The 14,752-nt window shown below is 41.2% G+C and overlaps 1 protein-coding gene across 5 annotated transcripts in view; it reads left to right on the top strand.

Moving 5' to 3' along the window:
• Positions 1-14,752, top strand: part of LCOR (ligand dependent nuclear receptor corepressor) — a 109,168-nt gene that overhangs the window by 22,103 nt on the left and 72,313 nt on the right. For 3 of the 5 annotated variants that reach the window (XM_084635298.1, XM_084635297.1, XM_084635302.1), the window contains exon 2: positions 5,097-5,189. The exons of the other annotated variants lie outside the window; for them this stretch is intronic. In XM_084635298.1, the coding sequence (XP_084491424.1) occupies positions 5,188-5,189 (2 nt within the window). In that variant the 5' untranslated portion in view covers positions 5,097-5,187. The remainder of the gene's footprint in view (positions 1-5,096; positions 5,190-14,752) is intronic. 5 annotated transcript variants of the gene reach the window in all.

Consider the following 14,752-nt stretch of genomic DNA (forward strand, 5'->3'; position numbering starts at 1 on the left):
ACTACTCGAAGTAGTAGTAGTTACCTTGTGCAGTAATTATGGTTCGTTGAGATGTGTCCTTAGGGGTGCCCCATGACCCTATCTTCTCCCCCTCTACTTTGGAGTTATCTTGTCAATAACTCTGTGGTAGAGAAGGAACTGAAGAGGGTTGGCCTGTGCAATGCTGGTTAGCCTCATGGTAAAGCACAAAGGGGAAGCAGAGCATGCACAGGCTGAATGGACACTGCTACCAAATTTCTCAGATCAGCAACAGAGGGATGCATCTACGGTTGAGCTCCCATAGGGGGGTGCATCTTGAAGAATTTTCCTTTTCTCTGGGAAAGAAAGCTGCTTGAAAGAGCCACCACAAAGTAGTCTCCAGGGACATTAGGACTGAAATTTCCTCCTCCTCTATCCGAGGAGGATCAAGGGAAATACAAGAAAAAAGTCTGATGTTCAGCGCTCTTTAGTTGCTTCAACAAAAAGCACATGGGCCTTTGTACTCTGTACCTACCATCTTCCCCACTGTCATTGCTCTGAGATTTCTGGAAAAGGGAGTAAGATAAGAGGTGCCAAGTGAAATCTGCTTCCCATGTGTGGTATGAATCCAATACACTTCTTGGGAAGAAGGCTAGCTCTCTGATTCTGACCCAGATCAGAAAAAAGAGATTTAGGATAAGCATTTTCCTTCTGATCTGTCTTAGCACTATGCTTATAAAGGCCAACATCTGTACTAGATATGCTTCTAGTCTAGAGGAACTCCCTATGAAGGAGACAAGGAAAAAGCCTGTCTGATCAAGTGAAATTACTGAGTAATAGTACCTCTCTAGTTTCAAGGTAGAACCGTACATTCCTGTAAATCTTCCCTTTTCAGAACATTATCAAGGAGGAGTGGGAGCTTCCAAACAAGGTCAAAAGACAGAGCAGGGTGGCTAAATAGTGCTACAAATGTCCACCCGATCAAAATCAGATCTGGCCTCCATTCAAAAGGTGGCTGAAGGCCTGCCTCTCTAGTTAGGGACACAGCCATTCCTGTAGAGGATCCCACAAATAGGAGGATTGAATTGGCAACAAATTTCTGGAGCTTGAGCTGTGTTCACTTGTTTTGCCAGAGCAATCCTGGCATGGGTTTACAATGTGGCTGACAGTACCTCTCAAGCAGAGAGAGCCTGTTGAACTGGGCACATCTCTCTCAAAAGATGTCCTTTGCTGCATCTGTATCTGACTCCTCCCTGGATGCCCTCAGATATTGAGCTAGGGCCAGGGGCTGCAAGGTGGTACCACGCCGACATACGGCTCCAGGACTGGAAGGCAGGCTCATAGGCTAAACTGCTTTTAGCCACTTCCACAGATTGCAAGCTGTTCAGCAATACCATGAATCAAGTTGGAGAGCACTAGTAGGAAAAATGAGACCTTTGTCCCCAGCAAACAATATAGGAGAGACTACAGGCCATAGTCCAAAGCTGGGAGTCCTTCTGTACTGGCCAGTACAGAAAATCCTACAGGAAAGGACCCAGCTACACCAGAAGAAAATGGAAGAGATGTGGGGAGGAGCATGTGGCAGTGCAGGTGAATTCTCCAGTCAGACCTCAGGTTCCTCAAAGCAAACATGACTTGCAGGCAGCATGGTCTAGGGTGGAGCCCCAGTGGTAGTTTTCAGTTAGCAATGGTTTGGTCTCTTGTGACCTTGCTCAATTGGGTCTTGGAAATAGTTCACAGGGGATACCTTTTGGATCTCTTGGCATATGTCCATCCCCTGAATATCTGATCTCTCGTGTCTGTGGATCCTTTGACAAGACAGGGCATGTAGCCATCTATCTTACATCTCCCTTCTTACGGACTGGCTGAGAGTACGTAGCCCAACTTGGTAGTTTCACAGATGCTTTCTACGCTTTGTTTTCATAGCACAACACAACCAGCACAGCTTACTGCCCTTTGGTTTAACAACTGCACCAAGTGTTTCTGAAATGCTGCTAGTATTAATAGCAGCTCTCAGGAGGTCATCCAGGTCTTCCCCTTCATGACAGCCATCTTTTGTGGGATCAGTGGCCTCCTGGGTTGGATGTTCTTCAGTGGGCCTGTGGTTCCATGGGGCCACTACCAAGCTTCCTCCTATTCCTCTCCCAATACTGTTCTTTTCATCTGAGAGGGCACTTTGACTCATTCACCATCTGAATGATCCATCAGACATGAGTCAGGCTTCCCAATAAGTGAGCCAGTCAGGGGAGTTATTGCTATAGATACTGTTTTAGAGGGATTGGGTGCTCACAGAGAGTGAAGGACTGTCTATGGCAGTGGTTCTCAAACTTTTGTACTGGTGACCCCTTTCACACAGCAAGCCTCTGAGTGCAGCACCCCACCCTCTTCTAAATTAAAAACACTTTTTTTATATGTTTAACACCATTATAAATGCTGGAGGCAAAGTGGGGTTTGGGGTGGAGGCTGACAGCTCCCGACCCCCATTTTGAGAACTCCTGGTCTATGGAATCTAGTCCAAACAAAAATAAACAGCATAAGTTGGCTAGAGGGCAATCTGATATGGTCTCCAAGGCTCTGAACCATATCTGGATTCCCCTCATGTACTGATCATGACAGACAGCCCCTCAGTCATTCCATATTTTGATGGTTACCCCACCCCGTTCTAAGTCCACAATCCTTCAAAGAGAAACTTCCCTCCTGAGAATTTGAGTGGAGGAGAATATGCTGTCAATCTGCTCCCTTAAAGTTCCAGGGAGGATGAATGTTATGGCTGACTGGCTCAGCAGGCAAGAAAGAACATTCAGAATGGGAATTACACCCAGAGGGTTCCATCTCCTGGTGAAGGAATTTCATCTCCCAGCAATAGATTTATGTGCCTCCCCCTGACACACAAAGCACCAGGGTTCTTTTCTTGCCAGCAGGATTACAAATCCAAGGCAACAGAGTCCTGTTGACCAAGTGGCTAAAAGGATTCCTATATGCATTTCTGGTAGCCCCATTCTGACCAAGGAGGTTGGTCGAGGAGGTTCTCCAACCTCCTTGGTGTAGCACAAAGACCTTCCATCAGCTTTCTATCCAGAAGGAATCTGCTTTTAAAGCAGCCAATAATGCATAAGAATCTGGACAGACTGTGGGTGCCTGGCTCTTGAACAGTATCAAGTCAAGAGGTAGTATCCTTGCTTCTAGCTTCCAGAAATAATTCTATTAATTCAGTATATTCATGAGCTTGGCTGAGGTTTGCCCATAGCTGGCAGGACAAGGTTCTCTTCTCAGTTCTTTCCCGTCTCCCAATATCTGCATCAGTACCATAGATTCTTGACTTCAAATTGGACTCAGGCCAGTCCTGGTGATTCAGACGCTCAGAGGTCAAGTAGCTGCTTTTGTCTAGCGTCCTTTGTGCCGCAGGCAAAATGTGGATTTAATCTTATCCAGATTTCCAATGTTATATTTGGAAAGCAGTCTCTTCTGCATCCTTCTGAAGTACACCAGAGTTTTCCCATGGTACATACAGCTGGTTCTCAGTGCTTTACTGGCTCTCCATTTGAACCAGTCAGGAAAGTGTCTCTCCATACTTCCTAGCCAACTGAAGTGGCATTTTTTTAAAGCAGTCTGTTCAGCTTGAAAGATCTGAGTTGGAAGCGCTCACTACGTGGACTCTCCAATACTGTCTCTTCCGTAAAGATAGAGGTGCTTGGAACGGACTTTGCCTTCATACCAAAGATTGTCTTGAGGTTCTATAGAGCTAAGGAAACTTTCCTTCAACAGAGCTCTCAAAATATAAATTAATCACACAGCTCAGTTCAGAAAAAAAGGATCAGTCTATCAACTGGTGCCAGAGGGCTTCTTTTCCTTTATCGTCCATTTCCAGGTGGTGAAGACATTTTATGCTTCTGAGATTCAGGTAAAAAAATGCAACTCCATCTTCGAAAATCAGCTTACTCTTTGAGCTGTGGCAACTTCATGAGCAGAAAGATCACTGCTATGAAATTCCTAGTGTCTCTGGATCTGTGAACCTCCTTATGTTTCCTTGTTTTTATCTGTATCTCTGCATTATCTGAAAAAATATTTGCTTGAAGTAATGAGGCCCACAAATCCAACCCACCTTGAATGGGCAGTAAATTTGGGAAAGATATGGGATTATTAACTTGCACTCAAGTATGTTCACTGAAATTCCTTGCTCTGCAGGAGGATTGTTAGTATTCAGTCTTAATGCTTAATCCTTAACTTTCCTCATGACACACAATGGTTATAGATTTCCTCTGCTGTGAAAGTCTCTCAAATGACGTGGGCTTCTCAGAGGTGGGGAGGAGCCACACCTCCCTGGCCATAGACTGACAGTTGTCTGATCTGTCTCCAGGGCTGCACAGAGCAGAGACCCTATGTTATGGATCTTTGGATCACATTACTTCAAGAAAGGAAACTTTCAGGCAAGGTGCAGAGAAATTTTCCTATTCTCCCCTGTGAATAGGTGAAGTACCTACCTTGGTTGCTGCTCAGAGCTGTTAAAGCTGGTTCTTGCTCCTTTAACAGGTGTCCTCAGAGTGCTGTATAGCGGCCATGAAACCGACCAATCTTGTTAATTTCACTCTGCTGCTAGTTAAAGCTAGGAGGCACTGCAGGACCCCTCTTCATTGACTAAAATGCTCACCCTTACAAATGCAGACTCTCTCTTCAGAATCATACTAGCTAGCAATTTAATCAGTTCTGCAGAACATGGTGGCATTTGCTGAGGAAAGCTTTTTATTTGCTGTGGGCGAGTGAATTTTTTGATCCCTGGTTTGGTACAAGTTGATGGCTTTAGTGGCTCAAAGGTCACATAAGGAAGAATTTTCACTTCCCTGCTCTCTTTTTGATGATGCCTCTGTACTTCAAAATCCTCTTGCAATGCCTGTATCCAACTAGCTGTGTACTGTCACTCCTAGCTTTCTTTTAACTTACTCCTTTCCACTCTATATCCCTATCGTTGAATGTTTCAGATTATTTTTCTCATGTATTTACACTTGTCCATACTGTTTTCCAGCTGTATCTATAACCTCTCTAGATCCATTTGTATTTTTGTCCTCACTAATGTTTGCAGCCTCTCCCCATGTAGTGTCATCTGTGAATTTAACTAACATGCTGTTTACCCTTTCTTCCAGATCCAGTTTCTGATCCTACTTCCACATTTGGGAGTATGCAAGGGACAAACACATCTCCTTGCGTAGCTTGACTGGATATCCCAAGACTAGGATGTTAGTATACCTATACAATTTTATTTGCTTTAAAATGTTGCCAGTTTATTTGCACATGGGTTGTTAAATTGTAATTGGCTACATTAGCATTTTGCAGGTTTAGAATGCTAACCATGAAGCAGCAATGAGTTTGTAGAGCTGTAATAGTATAGCCAAGATTTTCAAAACCAGTTGCCTAAAGCTAGGCTCCTAAATAAATTTGGCTAGTCTTTAAAAATACTATGGATCCTGACCTGCTACAATGGGAGGTGCTTTAGGCACTTTTTTTTTTGGGGGGGGGAATCTTAGCCCTTTGTTTTGAGTAGTCAACTATAGAGTAATCCAAGATCATACAAAATCTTTGGATTGTGTTCAGGATACTTTTACAAATCATTTTAAACATCTAAATGCATGGATATGCATGAGATTCTGGTCTGTAGAGACTTTAAATATTTCAAATTGCAAAATGTTTTATGGAAATACTGGCATTTAGTTTTTTGCATGATTTCAGCTAGTTCTAAACTAGTTATGTATGTTAGTTTATTCTGCACCCCTGCAGTTCATGGCAGTATATTGTTCCATCTTTTTAAAAGAAATAGCTTGCTAATCACTGTTGCAGCCTAAGCTATAACTTTTGCCTTATCAAACTATAGCAGTGGCTTGTAAATTCTTCTAAACTGTGTTCTGAGTTGTAGTGATTCTTGGTACTTATTGCAAAGAAGATAACACATCTGCTATGAAAGCAGTTGGTTGACAGCTGAGTCACTGGATGTGCAAATCTAAAGAAGGTCAATGTTAAGGTGTCAGAGTAGCAGCTGTGTTAGTCTGTATCCGCAAAAACAACAGGAGTCCTTGTGGCACCTTAGAGACTAACACATTTATTTGGGCATAAGCTTTTGTGGGCTACAGCCCACTTCATCGGATGCATAGAATGGAACTCATGTGTACACACGCAGAAAGTGGAAGTTGCCATACAAACTGTAAGAGGCTAATTAATTAAGATGAGCTTTTATCAGTAGGAGAAAAAATTTTTTGCAGTGATATTCAAGATGGCCCATTTAGACAGTTGACAAGAAGGTGTGAGGATACTTAATATGGGGAAATAGATTCAATATGTGTAATGACCCAGCCACTCCCAGGCTCTATTCAAACCCAAGTTAATGGGATCTAGTTTGCCTATTAATTCAAGCTCAGCAGTTTCTCACTGGAGTCTGTTTTTGAAGCTTTTCTGTTGCAAAATTGCCACCTTTAATTGCCATCCGATGAAGTGAGCTGTAGCTCACGAAAGCTCATGCTCAAATAAATTGGTTAGTCTCTAAGGTGCCACTAGCATCTAGTCACTTTTTGGAGTGTCATGTTAGTAAATGGTACATGTAACTTCTGGGTTGTTTTTTTTTCTCTTGTTGCTGAGGTTGCTAACAAAGATGTAATTTTTTTTATTCATTAGTAACTAGGTTTAGCCCCATCCCAAAACTTACTTTACACTTTCCACTGAACAGCCATACGTGGGTAATGAGTTGGGGTAAAATTGTGGTTAAGTTGAAGAGGGTCTGCAGCATCCATTGCACCTCCTCATGCATCAGCATTCCCCAAGGACTTGGGCTAAAATCATAATGACCCTGGATCTGAGTGTCTCCTGCTACATTCTTTACAGGGTGCACTTGGTGTAGGGGCACAGGGAATAGAAATACCCTTTGTAGTGTCCTTGTTGCTGTTGCTTCCTTTGTCATTGTGGAAAACTAGGATTTTGCAGACCTCCCTGCTGAACTATGCCAGGAAGACTCCTTGGGCCTTTCTGATTTTGAGTTCATTGGGGATAGACAGTCTAGCTCTTTTGTTACCAAACCCTGATAGACTAGAATACTTGGATACTGGTTCAGAGGTATTAAATCGGGCTTTTGAAACTTTTGTTACTAGTAACAATGGTTACAAATTACTTAATAAAAGTTAGTGTAGCCTAAACTGCCCTGCATTATGCCCCTGTAGTTTACAAAGTAAAACTTTTAGCACTGAGCACAGTGAGTCAGGTGGTGCTGTGTAGGCTTGCTATACAAAATTACCTATATGGTTCTTTTACAATCCAAAATTATCTGTGCCAATATTGATTCAATAGGTGTGCAGGACACTTTATGGAGAGCTTGACACAGTCCTGTCCCGGAGAGCTTACTCTGTTAAGAATTGTGTAGGGAGAAATGACCAACATATGTGTGTGTGTAAGGAAAAGAAGGCTTACATAAGGTCAGGGGCATTTGTGTGCACATCCATAGTGTTCCTATTATCATTTGTGTCTGACTATGCAAGGGGCAGCTGTGGTACTTCATCCTCTACCACTTTTAGGTCCAGCTGCTTGAGTCTGTTTCTTCCCCCCGTGTGGTGCTGCTGACTGCCTCCCATTCTGCTATGCACATTCTAATTTGCAGTAGATCTTGTAAGGCTCCTGTAAATTGTACTGAGGGCTAGTGTACACAGTTGCTGAGGAGACAGGAAGTAGCGTTGCGCCAGGTTTCAAACAAGCTTTTCTTGCATAGTATAATTCAATGGCTATAGTGCTCACTACTGGCTCAGACATATAAAGGCAGTTTCAGTGGAAGCTGAGCCTTCCTTTGCTCAATGGTTCCTCTTGCATCGCATTTGTAGGATACATTCTTCAAGAACCATGTGGGAGAGGTCAGGGAAAATCTAAAATTCAGACTTCAAGCCAAAGGGTCTGTGTGAAGCAGACTTTAACAGAGGGCTTGGGCAGTGTTTGTTACTTTGTTGAGACCTTGCAAGGAAGGAGGAAAATCTTGCTGTTCAATTTTGGGCCCACTGATCCTCCGTGTTCCTTCAGTCTCCAAGGAACATCTGGGGCAAAACCAGCTCTGTTGTTAAGTAGTAGTAAGACCTCTTTTTGAGGTGCCAGCCAGTTTTTTTTCCACTTCCGACAGCTGTGTCGGAAGGCTCAAGAGCTGTGAGCACTTGTCTTCCTAATAGTTTTACATTCCCAGATGGAGAGAGTTACTTGCTCGGTTTTGATTAAACATTCTGAGACCCTGCAGCAGCTAATCATGCTCTGCCAATGCAAGGCAAATGTGGCGAGCTAACCCTAGAAGAAACCTAGTGCTGTATAGCGGTCTTTCTGTTCTATACCATTCCTGTCCAGAGCTGCTCCCATTGCTTCCAGGGAGAGAGCTCCTACCAGACTCAAAATAGGACTACTCCAAGGGGAAAGTATGGGTTCCACCCAAGCAAAGTAGGACTGACTGGTCACTTTTCAAGGCTTCAGAAGGATAATTGTGAGGTACCCAGGGCATGTATAGTATATCTGGTGTGAACTGTTCACCCGCTTCTTCATCTCATGAAATGATAAACCTGAAGATAATTTCTTAAACTTGCAAAAGGGTACCTAGCAGGAAAAAGAGTGGAGATGCAAGTTGAGTAATGTACATTGGAAGGTATAATTTGAACTGCACAGATATGGGGTGATTCTAAATTAGCTATCAATTTATGAAAGAGACCTGGGCATAATTTTGACATATTAATAAAAACATATGCACAGTAAACACCCATGGTCAAATTAAACCGTGTATAATTATGTGTAAAGAATGGGATAGAAAATATCGAGTTTGCAAATGGGTACAACATAACTTTGAATATGGTCTTCAGTTCTGATCACCTCCTCTTAAATATAGTGATTTGCTGGCAAGTGCTTTGGCTATGCTTAGACTAAAGTATGAGGATAGTGTGAATAAAAGTGGGACTTTTAGTTGAGGCAAATAACTGAGAGGTACACAAAACAAACAGGAAGGTGAAAGTAAATTGGGTGCATTTTTGTTTATACTCCTAACAAAATTACATCTAGTGAAATTGAAACAACAGATTTCAGCTGTTAATGAGGGTTCTTTTATCCTTAGGATAATAGCATCGCTGATACAGCAGCTGATTAATAAAGAATTAAAGGAGGGTGATATAATGAAGGACAATCAACATGGGTTTATGGAAAATAGATTGTGATACAATTTTTTGAAGGGATTTTTTGGGTGAGAAAGGTAATAGTATTGATGTAATAAGCTTAGACTTCTGTACAGCATTTGACTTAGTTCCACATGATATTTTGGTTAAAAAAACTAGAATGATACAAAATCAACATGGCACACATTAAATGGAATAAAAGCCAGCTAACTGGTAGTTCTCAAGCTGTAATTGTAAACAAAGAATTGTCATTGAGCAGGTGTATTTCTAGTGGGGGGTCTTGCAGGGATCGATTCTTGGCCCTCTGCTATTTAGCATTTTTATCAGTGACCTGGAAGAAAACACAATGTCATCACTGATAACGTTTGCAGGTGATCCAAAAATTGGGGAAATGGTAAATAATGAGGATAGCTCACTGATCTGGATCACTTGGTAAGTTGGTGCAAGCAAACAACGCCCGCACACACTCAGTGTAGGCCCTGCTTACAGGATGGGGGACTCTATGCTGGGAAGCAGTGACTCTGAAAAAGATTGGGGATGCATGGCTAACCAGCTAAATAAGAGTTCCCAGTGTGCTAAAAGAGCTAATGTGATCCTGGGATGGATAAACAGGGAAATCCTTGAGTAGGAATAGAGAAGTTATTCTACTTGTGTGGGTGGTACTGGAATATTGTATCCAGGTCTGATGTCCGTAGTTCAAGAAGGATGTTGATAAATTGGAGAGGGTTCAGAGAAGAGCCACACAAATGATTAAAGGATTAGAAAACCTGCCTTATAACGATAGACTTAAGGAACTCAATCTGTTTCTCTTAGGAAAGAGAAGGCTAACGGGCAACTTAATTACAATCTATTATAAGTACTAACATGGATAACAAATATTTGATGATGTGCTCTTCAGTCTAGCAGACAAAGGTATGATGTCATCCAATGGAAGCTGAAGCTAAACAAATTCAGACTGGAAACAAGGTGTACATTTTTAATAGTGAGGATAACTAAAAAAGTTGATGGTGACAGGATACTTAACACAGTTAATAATAATAATTAATAATGAGGAAGGAATACAAGCCAAAATAGGGAAAGAATAGGTTAAAGTATATTTAGATAAGTTTACATTAGGGCTGTCAAGCGATTAATCATGATTACTTTTTTTAATCACATGATAAAACAATAATAGAATACCATTTAAATATTTTGGATGTTTTCTGTATTTTCAAATATACTGATTTTAATTACAACACACTACACAGTGTACAGTGCTCACTTTATATTTTTGATTACAAATATTTGCACTGTAAAAAACAAAATAAATAGTATTTTTCAGTTTACCTAATACAAATACTGTAGTGCAATCTCTTTATCATGAAAGTTGAACTTACAAATGTAGAATTATTTACAAAAAAACCTGCATTCAAAAATAAAACAATATCAAACTTTAAAGCCTACAAGTCTACTCAGTCCTACTTCTTGTTCAGCCAATCGCCCAGGCAAACAAGTTTTGTTTACATTTGCAGAGATAATGCTACCTGCTTCTTATGTACAATATCACCTGAAAGTGACAATAGGTGTTTGCATAGCACTGTTGTAGCCAGCATCGCAAGATATTTACGTGCCAGATGTGCTAAAGAGTCATATGTCCCTTCATGCTTCGACCACCATTGCAGAGGGCATACGTCCATGCCAACAATGACTGGTTCTGCTTGATAACGATCCAAAGCAGTGCGGTCTGACACATGCTCATTTTCATCATCTGAGTCAGATGCCACCAGCAGAAAGTTGATTTTCTTTTGTGGTGGTTTGGGTTCTGTAGTTTCTGCATCAGTGTGTTGCTCTTTTAAGACTTCTGAAAGCATGCTCCACACCTCATCCCTCTGAGATTTTTGGAAGGCACTTCAGATTTTTAAACTTTGGGTCGAGTGCTGTAGCTATCTTTAGAAATCTTATATTGGAACCTTCTTTGTGTTTTGTCAAATCTGTAGTGAAAATGTTCTTAAACCAAACAACATATGCTGGGTCGTCATCACAGCCTACCATAACACAAAATGTGTATGGCAGAATGCAGGTAAAACCATGGAGCAGGAGACATACAATTTTCCTCCAAGGAGTTCAGTCATAAATCTAACTAACACTTTTTTTTTAACAAGCATCATCAGCATGGAAGCATGTCAGCTGGAATGGTGGCTGACACGTGAAGAGGCATATGAATCCTTAGCATATCTGGCATGTAAATACCTTGCAAGGCTGGCTACAAAAGTGCCATGCAGACGGGGTGTTCTCACTTTCAGGTGACAGTGTAGATAAGAAGCGGGCATAATTATCTCCCGTACACGTAAGCAAACTTGTTTCTCTTAGCGATTGGCTGAACAAGAAGTAGGACTCAGTGGACTTGTAGGCTCTAAAGTTTTACATTGTTTTGTTATGGAGTGCCGTTATGTAACAAAAAAATCTACGTTAGTAAGTTGCACTTTCACGATAGAGATCGCACTACAGTACTTGTATGAGGTGAATTGAAAAATACTATTTCTTTTGTTTGTCATTGTAATCAAATGTAATACAAAGTAAGCACTGTACAGTTTGTATTCTGTGTTTGTAATTAAAATCAATATATGTGAAAAGGTAGAAAAACACCCGAAAATGTTTAATACATTTCAGTTGGTATTCTATTGTTTAACAATGTGATTAAAACTGCGATTAATATCTATTATTTTTTGAGTCAATCGCATGAGTTAACTGCAATTATGCTACAGCCCTAGTTTATATGTATTCAAGTTGGCAGTGCCGGATGAAATTCATTTTAGGGTACGTAAGGAGCTAGCTAAAGGAATCTCAGAACAGTTAGCAGGTTTCTTTGAGAACTCCTGGAGGACAGGTGAAGTCCTAGGAGACTGGAGAAGGACAAACATAGTCCCTATCTTTAAAAAGGGGAAGAAAGAGGACCTGGGGAATTATAGACCACTCAGCCCAACCTTGATACCTGGAAAGACACTGGAACAAACTATTAAGCAATCATTTTGTAAGCACCTAATAATAGGGTTGTAGGGAATAGCCAGCATGGATTTGTTAAGAACAAATGCCAAACCAGCCTAAATTCCTTCTGTGAGTGAGTTAGTGGCCTACAAGGGAGGGAAGCAGTAGATGTGGTATATCTTGATTTTTAAAATAAGGCTTTTGACACAGTCCCACATACATTCTCAAACTAGGGAAATGTCTAGATTAAATTACTATGAGGTGGTTGCATAACTGATTGGAAGACCATACTCATCAATTAGTTATGAATGGTTTGCTGTCAAACTGGGAGGGCATATTTAATGGGATTCCGCAGGGGTCAGTCCTGGGGTCTGATACTATGCAGTATTTTCATATATGATTTGGATAATGGATGGAGAGTGTGCTTATAAATTGAGAGGGTTGCAAGCACTTTGTTGGGATAGTATTAGAATTCAAAATGCCCTTGACAAATTGGAGAATTGATCTGAATTCAACAAGATGAAATTCAGTAAAGACAAGTGCAAGGTAGTACACTTAGGAACAGAAAGTCAAATGCACATCTACTACCCAGAGAATAACTGGCTAGGTGGTATTGCTGCCAAAAAGGAGCTGTAGATTGTAGTGGATCACAAACTGAATGTGAATCAATATGATGCAGCTGTGAAAAAGGCTAATATTCTAGGGTGTATTAACAAGAGTGTTATGGAAGACACAGGAGGTAATTGTCCCACTTTACTTGGCTCTGGACTACTGTGTCCAGTTCTGGGCGCCATGCGCTAGGAAAGGTATGGACAAATTGGGGAAAGTACAGAGAAAAGCAACAAAAATGATAAAAGATTTAGAAAAACCTATCCTCTGATGAACCATCAGAAAAACTGGGCATGTTATTCTTGAGAAAAGAAGACTGAGGTGGACTTGAAAACAGTCTTCAACTATGCTAAGGGCTGTTCTAAAGAAGACGGTGATTAATTGTTCTCATTGTCTACTGAAGGTAGGCTAAGAAGTAATGGTCTTAAATCTCCCTTACTGTAGATTAGGCTAGATATTAATAACTTTCTCTGTGTAAGGATAGTTGAGCTCTGGAATAGGCTTCCAAGGAAGGTTGGGGAATCCCCATTATTGGAAGTTTTTGAAAGGGGGTTGGACAAACACCCCTCAGGGGCGGTCTAGGTTTATTTGGTCCTGCCATAGCAGAGGGTGGGGCTGGACTTGATGACTTCTCGGAGTCCCTTCCAGCCCTATGTTTCTATGATGATTAGCAATTGGAACCATTTGCCAAGGGTTGGGGTGGATTCTCCATCACTGACCATCTTAAAATCAAGATTGGATGTTTTTCTAACAGATCTTCTCTAGGAATTAGTTCCATGTTCTGTGTTATACAGGTCAGACTAGATGATCCTAGTGGTCCTTTCTGGCCTTGAGTATGTGAACCCTTCTGTGTAGCCTACGCAAGTGAATGATGCAAGATTAAGGCTAAAAGATTAGTAAATGTCAAAGAATTAGACACACAATGATGATAAACATTAGTCTGAAAAACAGGGGCTGTAAACCCCCATGCTTTAGTCAGTTACTCATGACTTGAGCATTGCAAGAAACTTTCCCTAGGGTCAGATTAGTCCGTAGCTGGCTACTGCATGGTTTCTACCACCTTCCTTTGAAGCAGCTAGTACTGGACTATGCGGACCACTGACCTGGTATGCCAGTTATAGTCTCCAGGCAATATACTTCTTCTAATAGTTCAAGTTGCTTTAGAGCTAGTAAGGACTTAGGGCGTAACAGAGGATTATCAGCTATACCAAAGGTGCTGCCCTAGAACCAGAGAAATAGCAGAGCCTATAACTAAGTGACTGGGGCCTGGGGCATTAGAAGATGCCTTCTTCAGAGCTAAAATCAGTTGTACCTCACCCTGCAGCTCAAACCTACAGTTTCAGAAAGAACTATCACATTTTGTAGGCTTACATCTGCATGCCCAGGCAGATGCTGTGCTCTGTATACTTAGAAGTGGATGTTTCTCATTAGGAAGACAACCTCATCATCTGCTATGAGCAACTCCCATTCATCCCCCAATTACCCACTCCACTTTTGAATATTCTGCATCCTTTCTGAGCCCTTAGGATCATTCCTCCCCCAGACCACCCTCCCGTGCTACAAGAGACTGGAAGGCCATCTGCTCAAAGGAAAGACGACTAAAATAAAGTACTCTAGTGAATATTAAGGGGTAATTCTTCCTAATAGAAGTTGTCCATTTTTCTTACTGACTCAGTCCTACAAGTGAAACTCTGTCATTTACAATACTTCCTTTCCACCCCATGCTGCATCACCCTGTTTTACAGCTCTAATACTTTTGGAAGAAGGTGGTAAGGAAACAGATTAATCTTGTGGTAAGAAGTAGTGACCTGCCTTAGGGTCACTAGGAAACCAGAACTCAAGCATAAATATAAAGACTCAAGTTATTAAAAAAAAAATAGGTAATTTAATATTTTAAAGATAAAAGAGGAAAATAAGTTAGACACACTTTCACCTGCAGAATTTAGACTTAGCCCATATAGATTCTCCCTCCATGTCAGTAATCTGCAAACTTTTTTCCATATTCTCAAGAAGTTTCCCATTAAGCCCCATTCTCAAAGAAAGAGTTCTGTTTTCTTCTT

Source organism: Lepidochelys olivacea (assembly GCF_965140295.1).
Source record: "Lepidochelys olivacea isolate rLepOli2 genome assembly, chromosome: 7".
NCBI classification, from domain to species: domain Eukaryota; kingdom Metazoa; phylum Chordata; order Testudines; family Cheloniidae; genus Lepidochelys; species Lepidochelys olivacea.